Source organism: Piliocolobus tephrosceles, chromosome 5 (assembly GCF_002776525.5).
Source record: "Piliocolobus tephrosceles isolate RC106 chromosome 5, ASM277652v3, whole genome shotgun sequence".
NCBI classification, from domain to species: Eukaryota; Metazoa; Chordata; class Mammalia; order Primates; family Cercopithecidae; genus Piliocolobus; species Piliocolobus tephrosceles.
The window spans coordinates 157,204,826-157,225,151 of NC_045438.1; the positions used below are offsets into that span (position 1 = coordinate 157,204,826).

A 20,326-nucleotide genomic window follows, 5' to 3' on the forward strand; every position below is an offset into this window, starting at 1 on the left:
CCCAATCACCACTACACCCAATCACCGCTACACCCAATCACCGCTACACCCAATCACCACTACACCCAATCACCACTACACCCAATCACCGCTACACCCAAGCTGGGCAGAACAAATTTACAGAGAATTAATAAATCCAGAGTAGGCAACATGTGGCTTTTCCTCTGGTCATAGAAAAGCAACTAGTACTCTTGGATTTTAAACAGGCAAACCTCTGTAGCTTTACAGTTTCTGAAAACTGGATCCCAGTTCTTATGGGCAGGCAGTGATAATGGTAATGTTTCTTTTCCTCGGGTTTTCTTTAAAGGAAAGGGATCAAATAGTTCATTTAAGACAAAGAGGTTATTATAAAGTCTAATAAATACTGTGGTAGCTCTGTTAATGCTTTTCAAGGGCATTTAAGTGAAAGAAGTCCTTTCCAACAGGCAGTTTTGGAAAGCTAAACACTCTTGTTAATTCATGAAACACAAAGAGAGATAATATAAATAAATCAGGGGCTGGGGAGGAATTAAAGATAGACAGGAAGCAGTCAAATTTTACTTCGCACATATGCCAAGAAAAGGGCAAATACATGACTGTTAATCAGTAAAACATACTTTTAAATTCAGAGAATCATAGGTACTATGAATGGTGAGGTTATAAATCTGTAATCATTATGGCACACGGACACTTTTTAACTTCTCACCAATTACCCATTGTTATTTCCTGAGCACCTCCTGGGTTACCTAGCTCCTGACTAGGCCTTAGGGAAGGACACAAGAAGCCGATTCCACACATTACTGCTCTACTAAATTCACGGGTAAACTCCACTGCCAATAATCAAGGCATTATCTATATTGGAGGCAAACAATTGCACAATTCAGGCTATTTGTAATGTTGCTTTGGATTGTAGAGACTTAGAGAATCATGGGACATAGACTCTAGAACAGGTCTGTGTCCCATCATTCTCTTAGAAGAAAACCTTTCAAGTACTATTTCTTATTGTTTTTTAAAATCTTGTTAAAATGACAAAATATATATTTTTATAATTTTTAAATTTTTGATGCATACAAAGACAGACACAGATAGATAGATAATGTAGAAGTATAAATAATAAGTCACTGGAGCATGACCAACTAGCAAACTTACCCAGTCTCCTCTCCATCCCATCTCTCTGTCTCTCATCCACTCCATCCAATTCTTCCTTTCAAAGAGTAGGATTTTTCTGCTTCATTTTTTTACTGCTTTGTTCTTACTTAGGGCTGCTGGAAGCGATGAGAAGTCATGATAAGTAGGTGGGTGACACACAGGGCTGGCATCAGAAGGAAACATAGCAAAACATGGTAGATATAAGGATTGCTGTGGGGAGAAGGATTGGCCTTTGTGACTGACAGCCATCTGCTCCCTTCCCACTTCCCTTAGTGCTCCGTTGAGCTAGCAGCACGCAGCTGAGAAGCTGAAGTGCTCCTGACCACATGGCCTTTGCTGCCACTGCTCTGCCCCTATCCCAGGCACCTAGCCAGCTCCGTATTAAGAAGGTGAAGTGGATGCCCAAGAAAAGAAGTGCCCCCAAGGAGACTTGCTGAGACCTTGAACAAGTGACACAACGTGAGCAGAAGCTGTCTTGATAGAAAATGCTTTGTTTTTAGGCATTCCAGAGAGATGGGCAAGTGTCCTACTTCTTGGCGAGATCCTCTAAACAAACCCAGCTTGTGAACCTCCACTGAAAAGATCTCATCTGATGAGCATTTTAATAAAGTGTCCTGAGTTTGGAGCCTTGCCATCTTTCTCTTGGATAAATATCTTTATCTCCTAGACTTGGAAAAACACATTTTCTCCTAGGGTTTCCCATTGGTGTATCTTGAGCTGCTCTGGTGATAACTGTAATAATGCCAATACTGATATGAACAGCAGAAAACAGTAACCCAAAGAACTCTACAGATGATCATCAAGGACCACTGTCTCTTACCATTTGCTGCTTCGATTTAAAATTCTCACAGCCTCTTAGATCTCACTTTGAGCACTATACATTCCTAAAGATTAATTTCTTTCTATCTGACTTAAATTTAGGAATGATTAAAACGTGATTAATGTTTTCTCCCATAATTTGATCATAAAACATTTTGAAAGGAAACAGCCTTGAGATCTGTGATTACTAAGACATACATAACATTCTTATCGCATTAGAAAGCAAGAATTGACTGTTGCTTGTCTTGTTCCTCTTGTCTTGTCCCCTGAATTCCTGTTTATCTTTGATTGTATGTGGGACATTGCATTTTTAATACATTTATAGAAATAATGTGAAGCCTATAAAGATGTTTTCTGCCTCCAGAGAGAATTTTGTTTCCTTCTGCCAGCCTCATAGGCAAGCATACATCTGATTCCATGCTTTGAGATGTTCTGGCAACCCTGATGTCTTCAGCCTGTGCAAGGGTGGGTTTACTTCCAGTTAATCCTTATTTTGGATACGGTCCTTAGGGTTCCAACCCAAAGTCGGGGGTGGTTTGGGGTCCCTACTTTGGTGAGCCCTATAGTTCAATGTTCCCCCTTACCCAAAGAAGCTGTAGAAAACCCAACACAGTCTCCCAGGCACCTGTTTCAGATCAGCAAAAAATAGCAAATGCCCCCAAGGAAAAGCAGTCTAACCTCTATTAATTCTTCTCCCAAAGTTTGACCTAGTTATTATCCTTTAACTCTTGACACTATTAAGAAGACTTTTCTAGCTTTTCTTCATTTTTCTAAATTGTCTTCAGCAAGATGGTTAATTCAATTACCTAGTTCATGATTTCTGGAAGTCAAAGTCGAAAGGTAAAATCTATATAGCCTAGGTAACAATTACAATAACAACAGCTAAGGCTTATTATGGCTTTATGCCAGGTACTTTATGTACTTGATCTCATTTAATACTCATAGAGCCTATGAGGGAAGTATAATTTCTATTTTACTTATGAGAAAATAGGCTTAGAATGGAACCTTGGTGCTCATAGCTCGTGAGTGGTGGAATCGGGATTTAGATCCAGCTCTGCCTGAGTCCAGCTTCTGTTTGTCAATCACTTCCCTCTTCAGACCTAATTCTTCCAATAAGCAACAGAAAAAGACACAGTGGGGCCATGGCCTCTGGCACACAGCTTCTCATGAACGAGCCTATCACACATCCCCAGAACTAAAGCAAGCGTATGTTCCTTCCGATGTCAAGGTAAAAAGCAGGGTTTGTTTTGGTTTTTCTTTTCCAAAACACTCCTCCACATGTTTCTGGTTTGTGGTTAAGAAGAACCCAGGTGTTCATGTCACATACGAGCTCAACTGGGGAAAAGGAAACCATCCAGCAGCCCTCCTTGCCCTCCAGTAGTGGCTTCACCCAATTTGAGGTGCATTCTTCTACAGTTTCTGATTTCTCAACTTCACCTCACATTCCCTTGCCTTCTTGGCTCCCTCTCTTGCCCAACACTACCATGCATGGCTGATAGGGCACCGTTCTGCCCCGTATCCCATGGGTTCTGCTTAACCCAGAGCTGGCTTACCTGGAAACCAAGCTTATTCTATACTGGCAGACCTCACGCCATCTTACTTAATAGCCTTCAGTTTTCCTTTAGTTGATTAATGTATCACTCAATAGAGTTATGCAAGATCTACTGTGCTAGACACTGTACTAGGCCCTGTGGTTTATATTTAAATGAAGAAGGAATGATCTTTGACTTTAAAATGCTGGAAGAAGACATGAGATGCATCGAGACCGTCAAACCACAAGTGATTAAGTGCCATTAGAGATGTGTGGATCACTGGCTCAGGGAGTTCCAAGGACAGAGACATATTATCTGTTAGAGAAGGACTTGATGGGGGAAAGGCATTCAGCCAGGCCTTGAAAATCAATTAAAGTTTGAATGTGAGGAAAGAAAGAAGAGCGTCTCAGACAAGGACACGGCATGGATGAAGACACAGAGGTGTGGGCGTGCAGGGCATCTGTGGAAATGGACAGCTCAGTTCTCGCCGAGGAAGGGAGTTGGTGTAGAGCATGGGGACCCTGCCTTCAGAGGATTTCCAAGAGGAAGGAGGGCAAAAATACACAGATGAAGGCAAAGACTGGCAGCCCAGAGGCCAAAGACATGTTTAGTTTGGCCAAGACACTGTTTTTTGTTTGTTTGTTTGTTTGCTTGTTTGTTTTTTTGAGACGGAGTCTTGCTCTGTCTCCCGGGCTGGAGTGCAGTGGCCGGATCTCAGCTCACTGCAAGCTCCGCCTCCCAGGTTCCCGCCATTCTCCTGCCTCAGCCTCCGGAGTAGCTGGGACTACAGGCGCCCGCCACCTCGCCCGGCTAGTTTTTTGTATTTTTTAGTAGAGACGGGGTTTCGCCGTGTTCGCCAGGATGGTCTCGATCTCCTGGCCTCATGATCCGCCCGTCTCGGCCTCCCAAAATGCTGGGAATACAGGCTTGAGCCACCGAGCCCGGCCAAGACACTGTTTTTAAAATTTAAGCCAATTTTGAAAACCAGGTTTCACATAAAATTCCAAATTTCTGGCTTCTCCCGAAAACATGAAAGATCTGGCAACACAAGGTACAATGTCATCCTCCTTTCGGTAGCAGGGGGTTCTGTCTCCCCAGCACCAAAGCCTGGCTTGTTTCTTCCCTACACCCTACTTGCTCGGTCCTCGAGCATGAGTATAGGACCCTTGCTCTGCTATAGGTACCAGCTCAGGGAACACAGATGCAGAAACATCAGAAAGAACCCTAAGGGCCTCTCATCCAGCTTGCTGACTGTCATCATGTTGGTTCTCAGACCACCCTATCTCTCTCTGCTACCCAAACACAGACCCTCTTCTTTAAAATTTCAGCACGCATGGCTTTCAAAGTTATGAGGCATGAAAGTGTCAAAAGCATCTCCAAAAACTCATGCCGCCAGGATCTGAGACTCAAAACAGTGTGGATCAAACACCATCAAAGTGTGGGGCGGGGCAATCCGAGTTTGTTTTCTTGTTTTTATGTAAGCAGATTAATTAGAAAACTAACATAACGCCAGTCTTTGGGCTTTTGATCCTATCCTGCCGGGACCCAGACTTGGAGATGTATTAAACGGATTCTTCCTTTTCTAAATGTCTGCAATCTGCCCTTCTTGACTTCATAGCTCTTCTCAAAGTCTCTGTCTTGGACCCTCCCGTTAGTTACTGAGAATGGCATACTAATATCTGAGAAAGGTTGAATTCCTCCGAGGGACAGAAAATCCACATATGGAAAGTGCAAATCCTGTGCCGAGTAATCACTAAAGTAGTTGCAGTAGCTTTGGGTCATAGAGCCCCAGGAGACCTCACAATTTAGCCCCCTTCCTGGCAACACTAATGAATTAAGAGGTCAGTTTGGTAATTCCAAAGGCTAAGCCTTTGTAACTATAAATAAATACATAGAATGAAAGGAATGTAGAAAAAAAAAAAAAAAGCAAACAGAGGGGGAAAGGAAATGAAAACCTGACTTGATTTCATTGAGAAAATTAGTTTAAAAATGCCCTTTGTGTAGCAATTCCTTTAATACCTCACTGAACAAATGCCTAGGAGAATTCTTCCAAACTTGAGGTCCCCTTAACCAGACCTTGGCGTGCCTCTTAGACCGAAGTTCCGCAGTTCTGGGAGGTGGAATAAGGAGAGATCGTAGGAAGGTTTTTGTGTACTTATGTCAAGCAGCAAGAAAAAGGCTTAATGAACCACAAAACTGGAGACTTTGTAAGGTACAGCTCAGTCAGCACTTTTCCTCTGAGGAGAGAACACACAATTGGCATGAAAGTGACCCAAGCAACAGGTCGAGGCAGAGAATGTCCAAAAGTAGAATACTTCCAGCTCCCTGATCTTCCATACGTCACAATGCGGATTGCTGCACTGGACTTGCCTGACCAGATGCAAAATGCTGGTCCCATTTAAATGCCATTTGTGGACCAACGTGAATTAGATGGTAATGTCAGGAAGGCTGGAGGGGGGCAGGGGCTGCTGTATCTAGTTGGCTTTTTCCCCCTGTGGTTTTCACCATCTGTTTCTTTGAATGCATAAACAGGGAAAATGACTGGTTTGGAATGCAGAGTTTTAAAAAACCAGATGACCACAGGCATCCTCTAAATGAGAAAGAGAGAGCAAGTTGGGGTTCTGTGACATTTGTCAGGAAGTGAAATGTTAAATACCGGGAAGCATTAGCGCTCTCTGCCAGGGAGGATCCACAAAGGCAAGGAAGCACTTTGGCGGTGACCCTGCCTTCCTTTTCTGAGGTCGTGCTATGTGTTTATATGTCACCTAGTGCTATTTTCAGACACCAATGCCACCCACTCTAGGTCCCAGCCCCCTTCTGGGTTTTTTGTTTGTTTGTTTGTTTGTTTTGTTTTGTTTTGAGACAGTCTCTCTCTGTGGCCCAGGCTGGAGTGCAGTGGCGCAATCTTGGCTTACTGCAAGCTCCGCCTCCCAGGTTCATGCCATTCTCCTGCCTCAGCCTCCCCTACAGGCGCCCGCCACCACGCCCGGGTAATTTTGTATTTTTAGTAGAGATGGGGTTTCACCGTGTTAGCCAGGATGGTCTCAATCTCCTGACCTCGTGATCCATGCGCCTTGGCCTCCCAAAGTGCTGGGATTACAGGTGTGAGCCAGCGCACCTGGCATGTTTGTTTGTTTATTGAGATGGAGTTTCACTCTTTTTGCCCAGGTCTGGAGTGCAGTGGCGTGATCTCAGCTCACTGCAACCTCCGCCTCTCGGATTCAAGTGATTCTCCTGCCTCAGCCTCCCAAAGTGCTGGGATTATAGGCATAAGCCACTGCGCCCAACATGCCCCCTTCTGTTTTTTAAATGAAAGAGGAACAGTTAAGTTGGACTTCAGCATAACCAGCCTTGGTTTTCCATTAGCATTATTGCTAAGTTGGCAACCTTGGATAAAATCCACTCTTGGAAACTTTTAAGCTGAACAAAAGCTGCACTATGAGCAGGTGCTATGATAAAGCCAAAACAGTCCTCTAAGTAGAGGAGCTGATGAAATAGACTAAGAGGAGATCTTCATTTCTCTCCTGGACAATAGTGAGTAAAAAAAAAAAACAAAAAATCATATAAGGGCATTAGGAACACAGTGTGTTTTTCTTTAGCAAAGGGCATCCTGCTTTAAAAAGGAAAGCTTGCTATGCACAGTGCAGTGGCCACTCTATAAAGTGGTTCTGTATGCTCCATGAGGTCCATGCCAACAGACCTCAAAGCAATAGGTTCCTTTTTTAAACCCAAGACAGTGGAGAGACTTAATGAAAATTTTGAGTGCATACTAATCTCCTTTACCTTCACTGCAAGAAGTAATCAGTTGTAAGCAGTAGGGATTTAAAGCCAAATTGAACTCAGGCATTTTTAGAGCCCCTGGGGAGAAGGGCATTGGTGCATTTGGCTGAGTTCCACCCATTTCAGCATAAGACGGACGTGGAGCATTTTTCACATAGTTTTGTAGGCAGCCTGACGCCAGAGTTTTCACTTCAGAGAAAGGATAACAAGTTGATGGTTTCTTAGGGAACAACCAACTCTTCCTAATTTGCAATGTCTGGTCTCCTCAAAGATGTCGTGGGCAATGCTTGACACGGGCACTGTTAATGACTTGAGGGGTGGGGGTTAGGCAGAAACGAGACCCTGTGCATTTAGAAGCTCTTGGAGGATTACTTATGTTTCAAAATGAGTTAAGTTCAAATAATTTTTTGCTGGTGCTTAGCACACCAGTGAAGTATGTAGATAGGAAAAACAGGAGGCTGTTAGGTAAGATTCATTTTGTTGGCACTGGTTCCAGATGCCAGCATCGTGATGAACGCTGTTTGACTTCTGACATCCCTTGACGTAGGTACTGTTGGGGTTGTTTTCTTTCCTGGTGGAAATGGGAAAATGATTAGAGACCAGAGGTCAGGAGATCTGAACTCTGTTCCCGGTGCCTCCCTGGCTCAGTACTTTGTTTGTTTGATAAGTTAGATTGAAAGCTCCCAGAGGTTTCTAAGGATAGCACAGTTTGAGCATTGGCTTTGTAAAAGTACTCTGGTGAGCCGTGGAATTACAGTTATAATCATCATAATAATGTCCAATGAAGAGGCATACTGAGGAAGGCATGAGAGGAATTTTAAGTGGCTGAACTCCATTTGCACTATTCATTTTACAAACCATTTCAGAACCTTAAAGCAAATTTCAGTATGCGGTACTTTACATGCAAAATGCTCCTGTAGGACTTTCATAAGTTACACGCAAGTATCCCTTAAAGTATATTTTAGAAATATGCTTGCAGTGCATCAACTCTATCTGATGAACTCTGAGATGATCACAAGGAAGGGTGACAGAGATATTTTAGGGATATGTTTCTCATTGGGATTCAAGAGGGATTTAAAATTTTACTAACCTGGGCCAGACGCAGTGGCTCACGCCTATAATCCCTGCACTTTGGGAGGCCAAGGTGGGCAGATCACCTGAGGTCAGGAGTTCGAGACCAGCCTGACCAACATGGTGAAACCCCGTCTCTACTAAAAATACAAAAAAAACTAGCTGGGCGTGTTGGCGCACACCTGTAATCTCAACTACTCAGGAGACTGAAGCAGGAAAATCACTTGAACCAGGGAGGCAGAGGTTGCAGTGAGCTGAGATCGTGCCACTGCACTCTAGCCTGGGCAGCAAGAGCAAAATTCCATCTCAAAAAAAAAAAAAGTTTACTGACCTGGTGTCTACTTGTCTTCCTGTTGTGTCTTCTTTCTTCAGTTTCTTTCTATCTTTTTATGAGGGAGAGTTGAGGGATGAGTACTTGGTTAGGAGGCAGGGAGATTCAACGACTCAGGCTTGGAAATTTACACCTTTGTGCCTTCTCTCCCATAGGTGATAACCCCCGTAAGGACAGGCCATGGCTACGTATACGAGTACCCATCCAGATACCAAAAGGACGTCTACGATATCCCTCCTTCCCATACCACTCAAGGGGTGCGTACCAGAACAAGGTCACAAGAGGAGAAGAGCTTCTAAGGGTAGCGTTCCTTCAGGGCTGTAGAGAAAATGGAGTTCACAAATTATGTATTAATATATGTCATATAAAGCTTTATTTAGGTTGTCTATCCAGTAGCCACTTTAGCCAATGCTATTTAAATTATGTTTTCTGGATTTGCTTTATCAGGAAATCCTAGTATTTCACCCAAGAGAGCTTATGTTCTACAGTTTTACTTCAGAAAGTAGATTTTTTTTTTTAAGACAGAATCTTACTTTGTTGCTCAGGCTGGAGTATAGTGGCTTGATCTCAGCTCACTGCAACCTCCGTCACCCAGCCTCAAGCAACTCTCCTGCCCCCGCCTCAGCCTCTCGAGTAGCTGGGACTACAGGTGCACACACCACCACAGCTGACTAGTTTTTGTATTTTTGTAGAGACAGGGTTTCACCATGTTGGCCAGGCTGGTTTTGAACTCCTGATCACAAGTGTTCTGCCCACCTCAGCCTTCCAAAGTGCTGGGATTACAGGTGTAAGCCACCGCGCCCAGCCGGAAAGTAGAAAATTTAAAGTACACTTTAAAGTACAGGCAGTGTAGATATTTCACATAAGATCATCTTTTTTTTTTTCTTGTTTTGTTTTGTTTTGAGACAGAGTCTCGTTCTGTCACGAGGCTGGAGTACAGTGGCACGATCTTGGCTCACTGCAACCTCCGCCTCCCAGGTTCAAGCAATTCTCCTGTCTCAGCCTCCCGAGTAGCTGGGACTATAGGTGCGCGCGCCACCACACCCAGCTAATTTTTGTATTTTTAGTAGAGATGGGGTTTTACCATGTTGGCCAAGATGGTCTCGATCTCTTGACCTCGTGATCTGCTCCCCTCAGCCTCCCAAAGTGCTGGGATTATAGGTGTGAGCCACCGTGCCTGGCCAAAATCATTTTTATATTCAGTCTAAGTTAAAAACCACAAAATGTATAAAGAAAAAAAAAGGTAATCAATTTGTTATAACATGGAGCACTGCTAAAGATCAAGCTTGTACACAACCTGGTAAATAAATCCATAATTAAGTGCTTAGGAGCATAAAAAATGACAAGTATAAGACATTTCCATTCTGGGTAACTCATGGGTTTCTCTCCAGGTATACGACATCCCTCCCTCATCAGTGAAAGGCCCTGTGTTTTCAGTTCCAGTGGGAGAGATAAAACCTCAAGGGGTGTATGACATCCCGCCTACAAAAGGGGTAAGTGAGTGACTACAAAGCAGCAAAAAGGAGTGTGAGTGTGTGTGTGTCTGTGTGTCGAGGGGCATGGGGTTGGGAGGAGGGTGGGTAAGTGGCTTATTGGAATAAAACAAGAAAGGCAAACCCAAAAGGGGAAAATGTAGTCTTGGTGAGAGTAAAGGAAGGAAGCAGAAAAGGAAAGGCACTAGTGAAAGACAGCTCTAGGGATTTCATATCGAGGAGCCGCAACTAAAAAACATTGGGAGGCCAATAAGGAGAACCTTTTGGCAGGGAAGATAATTAGTTCAGTTTGGCAAGTACTAATATATATTTGTAGAGGGTTTGTTTTGTTTTGTTATGTTTTGCTTGAGACAGGGTGTCGCTCTGTCACCCAGGCTGGAGTGCAGTGGTGCACTCACAGCTCATTGCAACCTTGACTTCCCAGGCTCAAGCAATCCTCCCACCTCAGTCTCCCAAGTAGCTGCCTCCTACCTCAGTGTCCCAAGTAGCTGTGACCTCAGGTGCATGCCACCATGCCTGGTTACATTTTATTTTTTGTGGAGACAGCATCTCCCTATGCTGCCCAGGCTGTTTTTGAACACCTGGGCTTAAGTGATCCTATTACTTTGGCCTCCCAAAGTGCTGGGATTACAGGCGTGAGCCACCACGCCTGGCCTGTAGAGGGTTTGACAGTTTTCCCAGTCTGTATGTTTGGGTGAACTTGTTTGGCTCACTGTTACCCTCTGGGGTATGCCTGCACAGAGCACGGTAATGCCTACTTTACAGACAAGGGGACTGTGTTTCAGACACCTATGCAGCTCATTCAGCATCACACAGCTGATGTAATAACCGAAGAGACCAGGGGGAGACCTCCGGTCTTACTCTGCTGCTCGGCACAGATCAGCAGAGAAAGGATACCCAGGACGTGGTCAGAAATGTAGGACTGGAACACAGGGGTGAGCAATTTAACCAGCAGGGTTGCACATGCAAGTCTACACCAAGAACATGTGGGTGGACACACTTGTCAAAGGACAAGGGAAGTGGCAGCAGAATAGCGGGGAACCTTGGAAGTGCCTAACACTGGGGGCGGGGGAAGGCGACCAAAAAAGTGCCAGCAAATAGGACTGAGCACATGGGACCGCGTGCTCCCACGAGCCAACTCAATAAATAGCATTTCGCTTTCTACTCGCTTTTCAGGTATATGCCATTCCACCCTCTGCTTGCCGGGATGAAGCAGGGCTTAGGGGAAAGGACTATGACTTCCCCCCTCCCATGAGACAAGCTGGAAGGGCAGACCTCAGACCTGAGGGGGTTTATGACATTCCCCCAACCAGCGCCAAGCCAGCAGGAAAGGACCTTCATGTAAAATACAACTGTGACATTCCAGGAGCTGCAGAACCCGTAGCTCGACGGCACCAGAGCCTGTCCCCGAATCACCCACCCCCGCAACTGGGACAGTCCGTGGGCTCTCACAACGACGCGTATGACGTCCCCCGAGGCGTTCAGTTTCTTGAGCCACCAGCAGAAACCAGTGAGAAACCAAACCCCCAAGAAAGGGATGGTGTTTATGATGTCCCTCTGCATAACCCGCCGGACGCTAAAGGCTCTCGGGACTTGGTGGATGGGATCAACCGATTGTCTTTCTCCAGTACAGGCAGCACCCGGAGTAACATGTCCACGTCTTCCACCTCCTCCAAGGAGTCCTCACTGTCAGCCTCCCCAGCTCAGGACAAAAGGCTCTTACTGGATCCAGACACAGCTATCGAGAGACTTCAGCGGCTTCAGCAGGCCCTGGAGATGGGTGTCTCCAGCCTAATGGCACTGGTCACCACCGACTGGCGGTGTTACGGATATATGGAAAGACACATCAACGAGATACGCACGGCGGTGGACAAGGTGGAGCTGTTCCTGAAGGAGTACCTCCACTTTGTTAAGGGAGCTGCTGCAAATGCCGCCTGCCTCCCGGAACTCGTCCTCCACAACAAGATGAAGCGGGAGCTGCAACGAGTCGAAGATTCCCACCAGATCCTGAGTCAAACCAGCCACGACTTAAATGAGTGCAGCTGGTCCCTGAATATCTTGGCCGTCAACAAGCCCCAGAACAAGTGTGACGATCTGGACCGGTTTGTGATGGTGGCAAAGACGGTGCCCGATGACGCCAAGCAGCTCACTACAACCATCAACACCAACGCAGAGGCCCTCTTCAGACCCGGCCCTGGCAGCCTGCATCTGAAGAACGGGCCGGAGAGCATCATGAACTCAACGGAGTACCCACACGGTGGCTCCCAGGGGCAGCTGCTGCATCCTGGTGACCACAAGGCCCAGGCCCACAACAAGGCACTGCCCCCAGGCCTGAGCAAGGAGCAGGCCCCTGACTGTAGCAGCAGTGATGGTTCTGAGAGGAGCTGGATGGATGACTACGATTATGTCCACCTACAGGTAAAACAGCCGAACTCATAAAACACCTACGCTCACTCACATGCAGGGAGCCTGAGACAGATGCCTGTAAGGATGTCAGGTTGGACTGCCAAAGGAGAGAACACAATTAATGTTAATCCACATGGTTCACAAATTGGAGGGAGTGTTGTAGAGTAGGAAGAATGCTGGACTAAGAGTCCTGAGTGCTCACTCGGCTCTAGCCCCTTCTCTGACATTTACTGTGTGACCAACTTATTCAACCTCCTTGGGCCTTAATTTCCTCATTTGCAAAATGAATGGTGTAAGGGGCTGGATTAGATCCCATAGATACCTCAGGTAAGAGGAGACTCACCAAGTAGGATAATAGGCCCTCTAATGATATTACCACCTCCACTTCTATTTGTGTTTTAGGTATAGTTCCATATAATACTTTATTTGAAAAAAAAGTTTTCATCATTAAGAAAAAGAATAGAAAACCTTTGCACTGGAGAATTTCTAAGGCCCCTGCTAGCCCTACTCTGTGTGTGTGTGTGTGTGTGTGTGTATAATTGCTTTAAAACTTAGCCCCATCTCAGACTTACCTAGGGGACCACTGGGCATTAGCTAGTTGTCCTAGGAGCTTAATCTGTGTATGGGACATTGGACAATCACAGTTGGCCTCCTACAATTGGGAATTCCACCAAGCTCCAAGCTGACCTGGGATTCCACCAGCTTTCCCTTCCACTTTGAGGGATTAAAACATTCTACCGGCCAGGTGTGGTGGCCCGGGGGCGGTGGCTCACACCTGTAATCCCAGCACTTTGGGAAGCTGAGGCAGGTGGATCACAAGGTCAGGAGTTCAAGACCAGCCTGGCCAATATGGTGAAACCCCGTCTCTACTAAAAATACAAAAATTAGCCAGGCGTGGTGGTGCATGCCTATAGTCCCAGGTACTTGGGAGGCTGAGGCAGAAGAATCGCTTGAACCCGGGAGGCGGAGGTTGCAGTGAGCTAAGATTGCGCCACTAGACTTCAGCCTGGGCGACACAGTGAGATTCCGTCTCAAACAAACAAACAAACAAACAAACAAAAAACCCAAAAAACTACCAAGACCCATTATTTAGGACTAGACTTACTATCTTATTCTACCATTCCTTTAATTTGACTGAGAGTCACAGATTATACTGAGAACTATGTAACTATTATGCCAAATCCCCTTGAGCGCAAGAAAGTGTGGCAAGGAGAACTGAGCCTCACCTGGTGCTGAGGAAGGGAGTGGAGAGAGAGGATGGAGGCGTTGAACATTCGCCTCACTCGTTGTCTGACTCTGCACAGTGGGAAATACTGCCTTGGAGCAGAAATCTATAGATGATTTGAGGGAACTAGGAGTGAGAGCTGGACCACATTTAGACCTGCGTTTAGGGGTTTACAGGTTCACATATAATCTATCAGAAAAGAACTCAGAGAAGTAGTACATTTATATAGGAGATTTTAAGGGAATCATGAGTAGCTCTCTGAAAACTGTAAGGTGCCCCAGAAAGCTGGCATCCTATATGGCAATGGGCTTTATTTTTCTGCCACCCCTGTCTAGGGTTCACAGTGCCTCACTGAGCATTTGAAATGTTGCCAAGGCAGTGGAAAATAAAGAGTATTTACTCATCTGTCAATGAAATTGTTAGCATAAGTGAATCACAGTGATGACATAATATGTTCTTTATGTTGAAAATTAACAGGGTAAGGAGGAGTTTGAGAGGCAACAGAAAGAGCTATTGGAAAAAGAGAATATCATGAAACAGAACAAGATGCAGCTGGAACATCATCAGGTAAGTTCAATCAGAGCAAAAGCTGCCTGGTGTTGGAAAGATTTCCCACCTAGTACTAAGGAGAGTTGTAACTTCAAGAGATTATGATTTCGATTCTTCCAGCTCATTGGCAAGAGTCAGCTCTAAAGCACGGAATGGGGTTTAAAAGCAAAGAGAAGGTTTATGACCTTGCTAGTTCATCTGGGTGTACCTGGGTTACATCTAAACAGCAATTTTTTAAAGGCTAAACCTGCGTATCTAACATATGAGGACTACTTGGGTTAAGGCATTTGGTCTCAAGAAACAAGACCCATTCAAGCTAGCCTAAGCAAGCAGGTTTACAGTAAAGTCATAGGAGGGGAATTCAGTAACAGAAAATGAAGATATAGCCCAGTCTGGTGAGAACTAGAACTGTAAATTCTCTCTCCTTCTTGTACTTCCTTTGCTTTTTTTCTATAAATCTGTTCACTCTCCCCTATTTTCTGGTTTTCTCTGCTTATCTACTCATTTGGCTGTCCTGTAACTTTGCAGAACCCATAAATGGCCACTCAGAACTTCTATAAATGGCTTCTCATCTCAGCTTCCCCTTCTGATGGTTTAGCTCCCTTCTCTTGTTCATCAGATTCCTAAGGAAGAGTCTGATTGGGCCATTTTGATTGGGCCATTTCTCTCTCTCTCTCTCTCTCTCTCTCTCTGTGCGTATGTGTCTCTACCTCTCTCTCACCAACAGCACAAGCCTATGGTTTGGCTGGCTTTGGTCCAATCTAAGGGTACGAGAGCAGAATTCAATGTTTTCAACATATATCCAGGCCCATCTACTGAGGACTTTGGGCAGGGCATGTTCATTCAAAAGTTAGGTATGAGTAGGGCAGATAATGATGAGTATTGGTAGGACAAAGGCATAAAAATAAAGAGAGATGGATTGAGGATTTATTTACAAGCCTTTCAAGATGAAATGAAGTGAAATGGCATGTAATGATATTAAATGGCATGCTGTATTTAGGAAATCTGAATTCTAATCATTTCTGGCCAACCAACTATGTCAAGTGAGGTAACCTCCCCAAGCTTCGGTTACTACTCTATAAAATGGGAAAGTACCCCCGCCCATCTAATGGCATGATATATTGATAAACACATTTGCATAAAGCCTAAGATATATAAAATATAATCCATTATGATTAAATATCTTGGAATATCACCTTGTACCTGTTTATGTTTGCCTTGGCATCTGGCAAGGTAAGACTGCAGGGCTTTGGGGAACTTGTTGAAACCATACCAATCCCTAAGAAGAAAACGGATTCTAGAAAAGTAAAGCTGGCTATGCATTTCTCAGAGAAGCTGGGTGAGGTGATCACTGCTCCAGCTCATCCCTACCTCCTGGTGGGAGATTAACTGAGTCCTAAGCTCAGGTCACAGATAGTCCTTACCTGCAGAAGAGAGGTCTCTCCTGAGTCTTAGTGGAATCTCCAGAAATTATTATAATTGCAATTTAAATAATACACCATTTGGGAGCAATGAGGAAACAAGGAAGAAAGCTAGCACCTGATGCATCTGACTCTGGGTGAGACCCCCTTGTTTTAACAGCTCTGGGGGACTAAATATGATGCACAATTCCCATTCAGACTTCTTTAGAAAAATTTTTTTCCCTTAAGTGCTCATATATTTATATGCATTAATCTTCCTGTAGCGCTGGATCATGTCTATCAATCTTGACAGAAAGAGTAGGATAAACAGAAAGGGGTCATGAATGGCCATTTCATCTGAGCATCCTGAGATAGTCGAGGCTTTCTCCGAGAAGGAGCAAACTGTCAGGGACTTACTTGACAAGGAGGTCACTACATATGGTTTTCCCTTGCCACCACTCAACATTAATAAACATTTACATAGAGCCTATTACAGACCAAACGATTCTAAGCACTTTGTAAACGTTAACTATTTTACCTCCTTAAAGGTATGGGTAACAGGGCTGCGGTTTAAACCCTATGCTGCCTTCTAGCCAGAGGTTATAAGAGACCAGTGGTCCAATCATAAAAGGTCTGAGCTTGAGGATCATCTTTCCCAAGGTGTACATTTTACAATTTAGGAAAGCAGGCAGCTTGACCCAGGCTGCACAGCTCACATGCATCTAACAGTTATTAGGGACTAAAATCCCTGTCTTTTAACTCCAAGCCCTAGTTAATTTCCATTGCAACACATTCCCTTGCTCTAATGAGATCTACTTTCGTCTTCCTTACAGCTGAGCCAGTTCCAGCTGTTGGAACAAGAGATTACAAAGCCCGTGGAGAATGACATCTCGAAGTGGAAGCCCTCTCAGAGCCTACCCACCACAAACGGCGGCGTGAGTGCGCAGGATCGACAGTTGCTGTGCTTCTACTATGACCAATGTGAGACCCATTTCATTTCCCTTCTCAACGCCATTGACGCGCTCTTCAGTTGTGTCAGCTCAGCCCAGCCCCCGCGAATCTTCGTGGCACACAGCAAGTTTGTCATCCTTAGTGCACACAAACTGGTGTTCATTGGAGACACGCTGACACGGCAGGTGACTGCCCAGGACATTCGCAACAAAGTGATGAACTCCAGCAACCAGCTCTGCGAGCAGCTCAAGACTATAGTCATGGCGACCAAGATGGCCGCCCTCCATTACCCCAGTACCACAGCCCTGCAGGAAATGGTGCACCAAGTGACAGACCTTTCTAGAAATGCCCAGCTGTTCAAGCGCTCTTTGCTGGAGATGGCAACGTTCTGAGAAGAAAAAAAGAGGAAGGGGACTGCGTTAATGGTTACTAAGGAAAACTGGAAATACTATCTGGTTTTTGTAAATTATCTATTTTTGTAGATATTTTATATGAAAATGGAATATTTTAACATTTTAAGGGTTAGACAACTTTCAGAAATTCAGGGAGCTGGAGAGGGAAATCTTTTTTTCCCCCCTGAGTGGTTCTTATGTATACATAGAAGTATCTAAGACATAAACTGTACAGAGACTTGTCCACGTGCTTTTGTATGCCTGTGTATTCATGTTTGTTTGTAGATGTTTGTCTGATGCATTTCATTAAAAAAAAAAAAATGAATTAAGAAGCACCTTAGTAAGCACCTTCTAATGCTGCATTTTTTGTTGTTGTTAAAAACATACCAGCCGGTTATAATATTGTTCTCCATGTCCTTGTGATTCTGAGCCTGGCACTCCCAAATCTGAGAAGTATAGTATATTTGCAAATGTTCACCTTCCAAATCATGAGACATAGCACGACTTATTCTTGTTTTGAAAACTCTTTTCAAAATTGATCATCTTAAACACATGATGGCCAAGTGCCCAAAAGCCCTTTTGCAGAGCCAATTTCAGAATATATATGTGAATCCAAGCTCTGATAGTTCAGGTGCTGGAGGGAGGAGAGACCTGTGTGTTTAGAGGCCAGGACCACAGTTAGGATTGGATTGTTTTAATACTGAGAGACAGCTACAATAAAACGAGGGCAATTGCCTCCCTGGGGCTGTTCGATCTTCTGCATTTGTGAGTGATTCAGTCATGAGGTTTTCCAAAAGATGTTTTTAGAGTTGTAAAAACCATATTTGCAGCAAGGATTCACAAAGGCGTTATCAGACTATGATTGTTCACCAAAACAGGGGAATGCTTTGATCCGCCAGTTACAAGAAGAGGCCTTTCTGACTTAATATTCACTGTGGTGCTACTACCCCCATTACCTGAGGGAAACTGGCCAGGTCCTTGATCATGGAACTACAGAGCTACCAGGATGTATCCTGCTGTCTAAGGGAATTTATTGCTGTCTTGCACCTTCTTTAAAACTCACATATGCAGACCTGACACTCAAGAGTGGCTAGCTACACAGCGTCCATCTAATTTTTACAATTTCCTGTGGCCGATTTGTATAACCCCTACCACTATCTCACAGGTAGTCAAAGCATCCATTCTATAGTCTGTCTCCTCACACCTGTTAGTATTGACACAGCACAAACACCACAAGCCATCATGTTCTTCATGGGGCAAGCGAAATACTTCTACCCCATGGGTAAACGTATTTACATATTACCAAGAGAAAAAGCACATTATCTATGATCTTTTGGTCCAATTCTTATTTAGCATTTTTATTCCAGCCTATTTGGAAACATGTTTTTATTCGCAATATATGCCTGACTGAATTAAGCTTGCTTGTTTTAAACAACCAAATCATTGGAACAGAAAAGGATTTAAAAAACAAGAATGCATCTCAGAGTGATTTAAAAAAAAAAAAATCAGTGGAAATAAGTGATCATAGCAGGTGCTTTTCAAAACCACTGCTATTACAATTCTCAAAGTCCTACTCTGCCAAAAGAAGATTAAAAGTCATAAGTGACACACAAGGAAATGTTTATGTGGGAAGAGGGTTGCTGAAAATCAACAACACTTGAAGTTTAAAAGTGCATCTTTGTAGATTTCATTGTATAATGTGTATTTCTTAGGAGATGGCTGACTCGATTGATCTACGCTAAGTAGAGACATTTCACATTTTTAAAACCAAAATGTTCAATCTGTATTACTCTTTGCCATCTTGTATGTAGAGGCTATTTTTAAATCATTAAATTTTTAGATCTCTGTTTTCATAGCCACTGGGTTTTCTTTTTCATACTCCTCTGTCACAGAATTAAATATTGGCTTACTTTGATACTCCTAATATAAAAAGTTAAATTACGATTATTTTAGCAATGCTGTAGGTCTGGATTTTTTAAGGAAAATTGAGGGTTTTTTGTTTTTTTTTTTTTTTGGTCATATATGTGTCACTTCCAAGTGTATTTGCATTCAAAGAAAATTCTGGAACCTGTGAACACTATCTAATTCAAATATCTGGAACAAGGCTTGTGCTTCCCCAAAAAACCCACACATTCAGTAACGTGTAGGATGATTTGTTTTCATAATATGGATGTTACCAGTCACATGGTTTTTAGAATCAAAGAAAATTTTTCTATTTATTTTGGAATAGTCATAAATAAATAATTTAAAGCAAACTGTATTTAATGAAAACAAGAGATTTGTAACCATGTAATTATCATTTTTCATGGTTGCCCACTCTTTCATTCAGGTGTCCCACTGAGATTTACAGACAAATTATTTAAATGTATCATGTACCATTTTGCCCACACATATAAGCATTAACTTATTTTTGACAAAATGTCAAGGCACTTCAATAAGGGAATGAAAGTCTTCTGGAAAAAAAAAAAAAATGGTGCTGGAACAACTAGATCTATGAAATAAAATAAATACGTGCCTTACGTTCTACCCAAAATATTAACCCAAATGGATCACAGACCTAAATGTAAAACTTAAAACTCCTAGAAGAAAACACAGGAGAAAATCTTTGTTAAGTAGACAAAAGTTCCATATTTGAAACACTTTAGAAACTTAACTCAGAAAAAAAATATATATTGGACTCCGTCAGAATTTAAAACTTTTATTCTTCTGAGGATACCATTAAAAAACCAAAAGTCAAACCACAGAATGGAAGAAAATACATCACATCCATCAGCCAAGGACTTGTATCAGACTTAGGAGACAAAAAACTAAATTTTTTTAACTCGGCAAAAATTTGGAGAAGAAACTTCATAAAAGAAGACATATGTAGGTAAATGGAAAAAGTAAATAAACACCACACCAAATAGAATCACTAAAATTAAAAAGACTCATCATACCCCGTGTTGGTGCAAGAAAGGGGAGCAAATGTAGCTCTTGTACATTACTGGTAAGAATGTTAAATGATACAAACACTATGGAAAACAGATTGGCAATTTCCTGAAAAGTTATATCTATGTCTACCCTATGACCTAGCAATTTCTCTTCTAGGTATTTACCCCAAAGAAATAAAAGCATATGTCCATACAAAGACTTACATAAAAATATTTATAGCAGCTCTATTTGTAATAGCAAAAGCTAGAAAGAACCCAAATGTTTGTTCATCTATGTGAATGAATAAAATCACTGTGGTATATCCACACAATGGAATAC

At 43.3% G+C, this 20,326-nt stretch overlaps 1 protein-coding gene across 4 annotated transcripts in view; it reads left to right on the top strand.

Moving 5' to 3' along the window:
• Positions 1–18,932, top strand: part of NEDD9 (neural precursor cell expressed, developmentally down-regulated 9) — a 200,948-nt gene extending 182,016 nt beyond the window's left edge. For all 4 annotated transcript variants that reach the window (XM_023185365.2, XM_023185364.2, XM_023185367.2 and 1 more), the window contains 5 exons: positions 8,817–8,918; positions 10,053–10,154; positions 11,331–12,572; positions 14,263–14,352; positions 16,568–18,932. In XM_023185365.2, the coding sequence (XP_023041133.1) occupies positions 8,817–8,918; positions 10,053–10,154; positions 11,331–12,572; positions 14,263–14,352; positions 16,568–17,077 (2,046 nt within the window). In that variant the 3' untranslated portion in view covers positions 17,078–18,932. The remainder of the gene's footprint in view (positions 1–8,816; positions 8,919–10,052; positions 10,155–11,330; positions 12,573–14,262; positions 14,353–16,567) is intronic.
• Positions 18,933–20,326: the final 1,394 nt, after the last annotated feature.